Source organism: Alosa alosa, chromosome 5, assembly GCF_017589495.1.
Source record: "Alosa alosa isolate M-15738 ecotype Scorff River chromosome 5, AALO_Geno_1.1, whole genome shotgun sequence".
Lineage (NCBI taxonomy): Eukaryota > Metazoa > Chordata > Actinopteri > Clupeiformes > Clupeidae > Alosa > Alosa alosa.
Genome location: NC_063193.1, coordinates 25,608,377 through 25,619,316, shown reverse-complemented (window position 1 = coordinate 25,619,316; position 10,940 = coordinate 25,608,377). Strand labels below are relative to the sequence as shown.

Genomic DNA, 10,940 nt, shown 5'->3' with positions numbered 1-10,940 from the left:
GTTTCGTTAGCCTGCCTCTGTGCTGTGGATGCAGGATGTAAACTGATCCTGCTTCGGTCGGTGGGTACGATACACTGAACTTGCAAGCGGGATATTCTTCCTACAGGCAGTAGGGGCGGGCGAGAGAGTCTTCATTTGCCCTGTAAGGAGTCATTTAACCATATACCGACTTACAAAGATGAGTAATTAACACGAAAACGTTGCCTGGTGTCCCTTTAACTGGTGGGTCGCAGAACTGACCCGCAAAAGCATCGTCCATGTAAAATTCTACATTATCAGATCTAATGTCGGACCTTTATTTTTATAGGAATAAAGTCTATGCCAATTGTTGCCATGGACCTAGGCAATGTTTATTTGACAGGCCATGTTTAAGCCATAAACAACAGGAGGGACAGAGAGTGAGATTCAGTGAGAGTGGGCGTTCTTTTGGTTTCAGCTTTTGGGAGGTTCCGTCCATTCTTTTTAGGAATGTCATTGTGCCGAGATCAGAAAGTTAAGTGTCACCTCACTCGCCGTGCCCACATAAAGGAAACTGATCTGTGAATTATTGTAAAAAAATGTGGCTCCATGTGCTTTTGAGGTTGGCCAGGGTGTAGCGCCGCCCCCTGCAGCTATCTGTCTCTTTCTCTCGACTTGGCAACAGCAAATACAGTGATGAAAAAGTACCATTCTTAGCTGTCAGGTCTTGCCATGAATACAGCACCCAGATAGTTTGTGTTTTGTAAATAAGCAGCATTTCATCAGTTTAGGCTTTTGATTTGAAGAGTTTGGTTCCTAAACGTAATATCCACCATTTTAATGAATTTTCATAAATAATTTTTGTCCATTTTGTTTTCCAAGTCATTTCAGTAGAACTATTGGGTATTGTTATTGTATATATATACTCAATCAAAACAACGCAACTGCAATTTGATTAGTATTACTTGAAATACACAATTAAATAGCATGACTTTTAATGTTTTTAAAAACAGAGATATAGCATGTTGGAACCAAACTCTTCATTTGTAACCACGCCTCCCTTTCCATGCACACACACACACACACGGTGACAGAGCACAGCTGTTACAATTAACATCCTAGAGTTGTTAGTGCAGGGTACCTGCAGTCTGCCATGACTCACTTCCTGTTGTGAGCTAGTATGAAGTGCACAGACGCCGTGCCACACCTTGGACATACTTTTGCTTATTACCAGGCACCAGGGCTTGAATAAATATCCCTTTTTGGTTCCGGAAGCCAAATAAACGGGACACGTTCAGCATTAAAATCTTACTTTGTAGACTGTCGGGAACTGTCCACCCATGCCGTTTAACTGCATACCTGAGTGATTTAGTTAATCCAACCTCAACAAAGATTGAATGACTGAATGAATGAATGACTGAATGAATCATACAGTTGCATTATGAAGTCTAGGACAGAGCATAATCTTCTGTGTCTTATGTGTTTGAGTTAATTCGACTTACCTTGGACATGCCATGCCTCAGAAGTATGTATAGCTCATGCTTCTAAATACATGTCAAGGTCTTAAGGCTTGTGTCTTTGTTTTTATGCAATGACTGAAAGGCTTATTAGCTATGCCAAAATCGTTGTTGATATTTCCGGTTTGATTTTCGACAAGTCATAGAATGTATACACAGAGAATGACTGTAGATTAGCAAGCTTGTCACTTTTACTGTTCCCAGTGTTGCATCACCACCGGCAGAATTGCATAGCTCTCATTCCGCAAGAAGTGTGGGAGGAAGAAAAGGGCTGCCGCTTTGGTCTACAGAGGCGTGTCTGGGTTTACGCAACTTCAGCTCACTCTGTGAAATATTTGTGTTGTTTTTAACGCATGTCTATGTCCAGATGTGTTTCCAACACATTGATTTTTTAGGGCCCGAGCACCGATGGTGCGCGATGCCGGGACAGCCTTGCGCACCGAGAGGTGCGAAGCCCTATTGTTTTTGAAAGGATTAATTATTATTATTTATTATTATTAGGGCCCGAGCACCGAAGGGCGCAAGGCCCTATTGTTTTTGTAAGGATTATTAGGGCCCGAGCACCGACGGTGCGCGAGGCGTGGCCCAGGGACTCAGTAGCGCCCCCTTAGGTGATTGATCCAGTGGTTGGCACATACTTTCAGCTAGACACACCAAATTTGGTAGGTGTGTGTATCTCCCCAAGATGAACAACTTTCGTATGGACAATGCATTAGGCGCGCCCAACAGGAAGTGAGGTATTTGGGATTTTGTGCGGACTAAAATGTGATGAATTGTGATGCCAAAAGAGGTGCTTCCCATCGGTGAAAACGCATGAAATTTGGCACACAGGTCAAGAGGTACCGTGAATATACAGGGGAAAAGCCTTGGCACCGGGCGTTGCCCAGGAACTCCATAGCGCCCCCTTATGTCACTGTGACTTGTGGTTGGCATATAGTTTTAGATACACACACCAAATTTGGTGGGTGTATGTAACTCCCAAAAACAAACAACTTTTGTATTAACATGCCATTAGCCACGCCCACAGGAAGTGAGGTAATTGAGATTTTTGTGTGTTGTGGACATGATCAATTTTAACGTACTCTCCTAGACGGTTGATCCGATTCATGTCAAAGTTGGTATACATGACGCCGAGATGTTCCTGATTATAAATTGTGAAGCTTTTTTTTATATGTTGTAATTTGACGAAATGGCGAAATTATTAATTTTAATACCCTTCCACATAAACAATAAATGTGTCATAATTCACCATGCATGGCTTGAAATGTTTTATATTTCACAGGTCATTGAAGACCATGTCCACATGCCCATAATGCATGTTTGGCATAGCGCCACCAACTGGTAACAGAAAGAATGACAATTACACTGATGTCACATGATCAATTTTAACATACTGCTCCTAGACGGTTTGTCAGATTCATGTGAAATTTGGCAAACATTATACCAAGATGTCGCTGATGTTAAATTGTGAAGGGATTTTTGATATGTTAATATGTCATGATTTTAATATCTCACCATATAAACAGGAAATGTGCATAAAAAAAAAAGCATAGTGCCACCATCTGGCCAAACAGGAAACATGCCAGAAATGCTCTATGCTTTGAATGAATGGACTGAAACTTCTCAGGTTAATAGATATCTCCAGCTGTATCGCTGTGTGGGGCGGAAGCTGCACTGAATACAACAGGAAAGCCCTGCAGCGCATAGTGAACACAGCTGGAAGGATTATTGGTGCTTCTCTCCCCTCCCTGAAGGACATTTACACCTCCCACCTCACCTGCAAGGCGACCAAAATTGTGAGTGATGCAAGTCACCCCACTCACAATTTGTTTGATCTACTGCCCTCTGGGAAGAGGTACAGAAGCCTCGCCCTCCCGCACCACCAGACTCACCAACAGCTTCATACACCAGGCTGTTGGGATCCTGAACTCTCTCCCCCTCTCCCCCTCCACCCTCAGCTACATAACATCCTGGACTTTTAGACCCAAAATGGCTGCCTTGCACTACTCCACTTGCACTACTCCACTTGTACACTTGCACACTTGCAACTTGTTGTTGTTGTCCTGTTGTCCTGAACACTTCTGAACACACTTCTGCTGCTCTTACATAACTTGCACCACTATGCCACTTGCATACTTAGGTCAAACAAAACTACCTCAGCCATTTATTGGCCTGACTTTTGCACTATTATATTGACTGTCTACTGTATGCACAATTGCACAATTTCTACCAAATTTTGCTGCTCTTATTTCTTCATTGTATGTGCCTTCTTATTGTTACTTTTTATATTGTTTACTTGAATGTTATGTTTGTCTGTGGACCTAATTGGTAAAATATGTCTTGTTATCCATTTGTTTTGTTTTTACCTTACATATAGTTTGACTGATACTTTTAATATGTAAGCTTACTGTTTATTGCATTAATAAGCTGTTCATTTATTAACAATTTATATCACTCCTTGTGTGCCATGACATTACAACAAGCTTGTAGTATACTATTTGGTATTATTGTAGGTAATTGTTTTGTGGCATTGTTTTATAAGGATGTTACCAATGTTCCTCCTTGATAATTCTTAGAAACAGCTAGGCCTATGCAGGAAGACTCACATTCCTGAGACTCTTTTTTTTACCTGCGAGTGTGCTTAAAGCAACACCAAAGAACTTTCCCTCTGTCGCACGCACGCTATTTGTTTATCCAGCACCGGTAGGTTTAGCCTACTCCAGCCTACTCTAATCAGACTGCTCAGGACTTCAGATCTGTGTTTCGTTCACATCGTACATGTGCAGCCCAAGGACTTGGTTGGACTTTTAAACATCATTATCTGTGTTGCTTAGCCTACGCCAAGGGAATCACCATCCATGGACCTGACTTGTTTGTTGTCTTTGTCCACGTCTTTGCGTAAAGTGTTTGTATGGCCTATTGTGCTAGAATTGTTCATTTGTTTGTTTATGTTTTAAGTTACTGTGCTACATCTCCTGTGTGAGATAGTCTATGGTCCTATATCATGTGTGTTTCATGTACAGTTGTCTAGTAACAGGTACGCTGGCGTCTTTCACAGCTCGTTCTGGCATGCTGTTGTGGAGTCTGTGGAGCATTTTAAGGTGCACTCTGTGCATGCAAAATGTGCTATACAAACACATATTTATTACTTACAAGACTGTTTTTAAGAGCCATATGAAAACTACCTGCCGAGTTACTGGCACAGGGTAATTTTTTCACTCTGGGTTGAAGTTATACAGCATGTCAAAAAACAACTACCACTATCTACCACGCAATTTGAAATTGTTGGTCTGGTATACTACAGTAATATTTCATGGAACAGTGACATGTAGTCATAATCAAGTTCAACATATTCTCTTCATTGTGCTCAAATGCAAATCCTCATCAACAATAACTAATCTCAAAAATGTTCAATTCTATTCCGTTTTATTTATATGGTGCCATAACATATGAAGTCCGAACACATCTTGAACTTGAACCCCCTACAGGTAAAAGGAAAAACTGACACACTGACACATTAAGATACGCTGTGTAAAGGAGTCTTTGCACAGAAATCTAGCTGATCATTGGTTTCAGTTGATCAGTAAAGTTTTTATATATTTATGTATCTTATTTTTACAAAGAATTAGCAGCCTGTCATCAAATGATCATGTACTGAGAAATATGATTCAGGTACTACCCCCGGCAGGATGAACAGCTGCCTAGGCTTGGATTTTACCAAAATTAATAAAAGTCTTATTCTCTAAGTTACAGTAACTAAAACATACAAATAGCAGAAAGGTTTAAAGCACACTGTAAAAAAATAAATAGTACACTTAACTTCAGGATAAGTACACTCAACTACAACCCAATCGAGTCATCTTGTTGCTTTAAGCAGGCAAGTTTTTTAGCTAATTGTACAACTTCCAATGCAGACATGAAACCGTTGTAATTTGGTTTATGCACAGAAGGTTCTTTAGCTAGTTAATTTGTTTTCGGTGGAGCCAGATGTGTTGTAGCCACCGATATTGTTAATCTAATTAGTGTCTACACCAGGGTTGCCAACATTTTTCCCCATCAGGGGCCAAAAATGAATTGGGATGGAGGGCCGCAAGCCAAAACTAAATCAAAGTCGTGGTTCCTATTGGACAAATTGACATTCTTTAGAACAATCTTTTATTCCAAGAATTGAGACATATTTAAATAGAAACCATATTGTTAAAACATGTTGTGCAACACAATGTATTTCCATACATTTGAAGTTGATTTCATATTAAGGAATGATAGAATAAATATTCTTACAATATTACTACACATAAGTAATAAACAAAATATTAATCCAAATAGATTTTATTAAAGCCCTCCTCACTCTTGTCATCATCATGACTATGGATCTGTGCTGACAGAAGCTCATTAGCCCTCCAAACATTAGGAAGGCTCATTCATATTAATGGAACTTTCTGAAAAAGCACAGATACAGATGCACACACACAATATCACTGGTAATATCATTTGGCAAAAAATAAAACTGTTGGTAAGTCTAACCAGGAAGATCTTCTTCTGGTCGCTTTAGAGAGAAAGTGTCTTTGTTCCTTCTCTAATCAGTTAGGTCAGTGGTTCTTAAACTTTTTATATGGCGAGACATGGGACAAGTCTCGCGACCCCCTTCTCTCTAACCAGCGGAATTTGGTTTCGAAATGTTATGAGATGGGCATTGGAAGCAGAGACAAAAAATGTCTTCTCTCATAGGTAAACCTTTAGAAACATGTCTTTAATCCAGACCAATGCAAATCATTTCACAACCCCTCCAATATTGTTGCCGACCCCCAGTTTAAGAACCACTGAGTTAGCTAGATCTGTGTAGATCATTATTGTTGGTGACCCCCCCCCCCCCCCTCCCCGGGCCCCGACCCCCGTGTAAGAACCACTGAGTTAGGTAGTTAGTCTAGATAGTTGCTGTTAACATTTAACGGTATCACTGATACAGAAAGACTACCCGATTGACAAACACCAAACCCACAGCATACATTCAGGCAACCACAGTACACCATCTTCATTTGGCACATCTGTGGTCTCCATACAGTACATCAACATTTATATTGTTGCAAATTTGCATAATGTACATTTCAACTCAATACACCCTGCACTGTACAAAATGACATTTAATTGAGGTCCCTGTCGAGGTACACTCCCCAGAATGTTTTTGTCCCATATATGCCATACATATCGACCAGGCTGTGGTTAGAGATCAGATTCACCTTGAGGCTATCTTCCTTGTATAAAAATATCCTGGCCGTGCTGTGTGTGGTTTTACGCCATTCCTCGCCACACACATTTCTCGGCACAGTCTCTAAGGAAGAGATGACTGTCCTAGGTTCATTGTTGTATCTCGGACTCCGCTTGATCACGTCGTGCATCAGGAGCACGTTTTTCTCGCAGGACTTTTTTATCCCACGGTAGGATATCTGCAGGTAGATGACGTAAAAGCCATTTTCGGGGATGACCAGGCTCTGTTCGCTGTGATTGTACTCCATGTTGAGGTCGTCTTTGGATCTATTCCGCCAACTAAGGAATCCATTTTTCTTGCCTGTTGGATCTAACAGAAGTACAAAACAGTGAGCTAGAGGGTCAAGAGCAGCAGCCGGTTAAAAACAAACAAAAAGAAAAAGCCTTAACACTTTACTTCAACCGAACTCCACAAGACAAATATATGAATGCCTAAGTAATCAGTAATTCAAGCGCGCTTCTATAGACAGTCTGGTGCTTTCGAAGATTAGGACAAGTAGTTCTCTGGAACACACGGAAGTTCAATTCTCTATGGAAGATTAACATCCTTTAAACCAATGAGAATGACTTTTGTCATTGCCTTTGAGAGCAAGCAGCGCAACTTCAAACAGCGCATCGGTATTTTGATAGTCAGCAGCGCATTTGACGGAATCTGCTTTCACGCAAGACCGTATGGAACAGGTATTCCACTAACCATGCTTTACTAAAACCTAGCAGAGTATAGCCTACACGCATCTGCACTTGGCTATTATTTGAACTCTTTGGCAAAGTGAAACTAACTTCACCATGTCTCATAGTCAACGACAAAACAGTTCTACACAGTTAATTACTTTCACTATCGACTGCAGAGAATTAGTTTGGGACTGCTTGCTAAGGGCTGCTTACATCTCGTGACAGTGCGTCTTCAGCTGTGCTTTATGTAGCAGGATAGATAAGTGTGTCCTGCTAAGTGCTACCCAGGTGCACGTCATGTGCAGCTTAATTGGTTGGCAATTATCAGCCAATTAGTGGGTTTTCTATATTAGGTCAGGTGGCTGTTTGGAATTGCGCCTCACGCCAGGAACACGCCCCATTTCTCATAACTCTCCCTAGGTGGCGTAGTCGACGACTAATTCCAACTTTCACCTCCGCCCTGCTACATTTAGATGCGCCTTTTGCTATAGACCAGGTTTTTAGGCGTAATCATTTTTAGAGGGTGTAAGATAGCGATTTTTGGATCATGCACCAGACCACACCTTCTGCCACACCCCTGGGCGCAAGGCTTAATAAAAGTGAAGTGCATGGCGACATATTCGAGTGTAAGCTAGCAAAAAGCTTTGTGTCGCAATAAGAATAAGCTTTGTGCCGCATTTTAGATCGTCAAAACAGACCCATTTGCCTTCACTGGTATACAGAGTTATAAAGAACAGGTGTTGGAGTAAAGTCTGTTTAGGTCATTATTGAAAATCAGCCTTTTCCATTTCCAATACTAGAGGCCAAAACAGTAGCTGAATGAATATTTCCAGGCCTGGTCTTACAGCAGAATCTGTAACAGTAAATATCATCCTTTTCCACTTTCAAAAAACTCCTGAAGACCCAGCTCTTTAGAGAACATCTACTCTCATAGCAACACTTACAACAAGTCTTACTGATCCTAGCACTCACCAGCCGTTTTAAACTGACAAGTAACTGTTAAAAACAGCACTCACCGGACTTATTCTTACTGTACTCTAATGTTTTTTTAAACTGTCCTAAAATTGTGAGAATTGTTCTAAAACTTACTGTTTACCATGTTGTTAGTCGCTTTGGTTAAAAAGCGTCAGCCAAATGTAATGTAATGTAATGTAAATTTGAAGTCATACATATTTGTTTTATACCTTGTATAGGGGCTACGGGTTCACAAATCCTTGTTACAGGTACACAAATCCTATCCTGTGCATCACAAGTTCCAAGAGTCATGCAACAATACAACAAAATATACTGCTGTCAACAGCAGGTCCTCCAATTTAATTTCTTTAATCTGCCGCTAGGAGTCTCAAATACTGTTTTCCGTGCTCTCACTTTTGCACCACACATGACTGGTATATTTGGTGCAAAACTCATTTGTACCCGTAGCTCAGTGGCTTTGATTAGTATCTGTAGCGCTAGGGGGCGGACAGACAACCCTTTTGGCCAATCAAAGGTGTTGGATGCTGATTTGGAACGTTAGGCATTTAAGATGAGACATACATACGGTCCTCTGCAGATTAAAGAAATTCAATTGGACGACCTGCTGTTGACAGCAGTATATTTTGTTGTATTGTTGCATGACTCTTGGAACTTGTGATGCACAGGATAGGATTTGTGTACCTGTAACAAGGATTTGTGATCCCGTAGCCCCTATTTTGTGTTTACAAGGTATAAAATAAATATGTACGACTTCAAATTTACTGTTACAGATTTGTGACTTTAGTGTGTGCATGCAAAATCTGCAGTTAAATGTGCTCGCGACTTTTGGACCATTATATCTCCATACTAGTTGCATTGGTCTTCTGCATTCTGAATCATTACTACCCATCTGTAAAATAAAAAAACAAGTCTTTACCTGCGCCTAGGTGAGCATGAGGTTTGGTTTTTTGTGTGAGCCCCCCCTGCAGCTTCTGGTAGCCTTCAATAGAAGAAAAGATTGTAAAAAAAAAACATATACTGTATGGTGTGTACATTATCTGTGTTGTGTAAACTATCCATATGAAATATGTAACCGATCTATGCCTGCAGTCTTTCTATGCCTTAACATGTTAGAGCCAGATTATATGGCAAGTTCAAAGACAGAAATTGGTGTACATGTCATACAGTTATGCTGAGACAGGACTTTCATTTATTTTTCAGTATGATGCCACTTAGGCTAAAATGAATATAAAATATAAAATTTAAAATGTAAAATAATAAAATAAAATTGGTGCCAAATTGATATATGGCACCAGTGAGTTCACTCTTTGACATACAGTAGACAAATGCCTTCATTAAAATGCTATTTTGACATCACAAAAACTAAAGCTTTAAAAGTAACAGTTACACATACTGGCATAGTGGAATATCACATTTCACTGGTAGAAGCACCACTAGCCTAAAAGGGTGTCTATTGTTTGTGTCATTAGGCCACTACACTAAAGTTGCCCACTCTTCAGATTCACCTTGCCTTCAACTTTAATTTTGCATAGGAGACACCTCATCTGATGTTGACCCTTGTAGAGCCAAATCTTCTGATGAAAGCCCAGTGCTGTCAAATATGCCACTATATTCAGTAGTCTGAAAATATTGTACAGGGTGTCATTCTGCATTTGTGGTATAGCCTTTCAGTTGTCCTATAGACATGGACTTCATCAGAACCAGTTTTTATCTTACTAAAGCTCTGCCACAACCTGAATGCTAAGCTCCCAACGTAGTCCAAAATACATGAAGTCAATGCATGTTTAACCTTAATGATGACCCCTAGCCTATACCAGTAGGCTACTACTTCTACTACCACTATAGCCTACTATTACTATTACCACTGCCACTATACCACAGTGGAATAGGCCATAACTATTACTAATAACCATACTACTGAAGTATTAATAATAATTACCTGTTGCTTCTTTTGCAGGAGATACCTTTACAAAAGACACAAGAGAATGATAAACCATTAACATCTTGGTTGAATGCAAAAGGTGATTCTATCATTTCCAACATCAGATGGCAGATTATGCAGACGATATTGGACATACATTTAACCCAATTCTGCAGACACGAAGATTAAGCCAAGTTCTAAAACATTAGTCAGCAAGTTATTGCCGCAAGTGCAGAACGTCAACAAAATGTGTTTCCCTTACCGTTGGCTGTTTACCCAATATGTGAAAGACCACCAAGGTGCACGTAAATGTAGAAATGACCACAGATGCAGTGATGGAGATGCAAAGTTTACAATTAATTTCACTTCGACTCGGCGCCTGTCTGTTATAGGCGAGCTCCATATCGACTCGTCCATCCATGGCGAATTTGCTAATTTTAGAAGGCGATTAAAAATCCCGGCTATTTATCCAGTCGTGACTCGTGTAGGCCTACGCCCCAAAGTGAGCAGCTGTGTATGGGTGGTTTCGAATAGGCTCGACTACTCAGGCGTATCCGTGTCAGCGGAAGTATCAGGAAAAACGTAATGCCGAGTCTACAAGGTGATACAACGGACTTCCGTCTTAATATATG

The 10,940-nt window shown here is 40.5% G+C and overlaps 1 protein-coding gene across 2 annotated transcripts; it reads right to left on the bottom strand.

Annotated features, from left to right (window-relative positions):
• Positions 1 to 6,359: 6,359 nt before the first annotated feature.
• On the bottom strand, positions 6,360 to 10,921 carry LOC125294921 (tumor necrosis factor ligand superfamily member 15-like). Of its 2 annotated transcripts, XM_048243989.1 has the most exons (4): positions 10,571 to 10,918; positions 10,327 to 10,351; positions 9,304 to 9,366; positions 6,360 to 7,050 (listed from the first exon to the last, which is right to left on the bottom strand). In XM_048243989.1, exons 1-4 carry the CDS (start codon positions 10,727 to 10,729, stop codon positions 6,617 to 6,619), a joined length of 681 nt encoding a protein of 226 aa, XP_048099946.1. In that variant the 5' UTR covers positions 10,730 to 10,918; the 3' UTR covers positions 6,360 to 6,616. The 2 variants fall into 2 exon arrangements, with proteins under 2 accessions (XP_048099946.1, XP_048099947.1); XM_048243990.1 differs by lacking the exon at positions 9,304 to 9,366 and having other exon boundaries at positions 10,571 to 10,921.
• Between the last annotated feature and the right edge of the window lie 19 nt (positions 10,922 to 10,940).

Coding starts and splice junctions, on each gene's coding strand:
- LOC125294921 (XM_048243989.1), bottom strand. CDS start 10,729: ATGGATGGACGAGTCGATATGGAGCTCGCCTATAACAGACAGGCGCCG. Junction 10,352..10,570: donor TATTGGGTAAACAGCCAACG/GTAAGGGAAACA, acceptor TCTTTTGTAAAG/GTATCTCCTGCAAAAGAAGC. Junction 7,051..9,303: donor TCATGCTCACCTAGGCGCAG/GTAAAGACTTGT, acceptor TACTTCTGTTAG/ATCCAACAGGCAAGAAAAAT.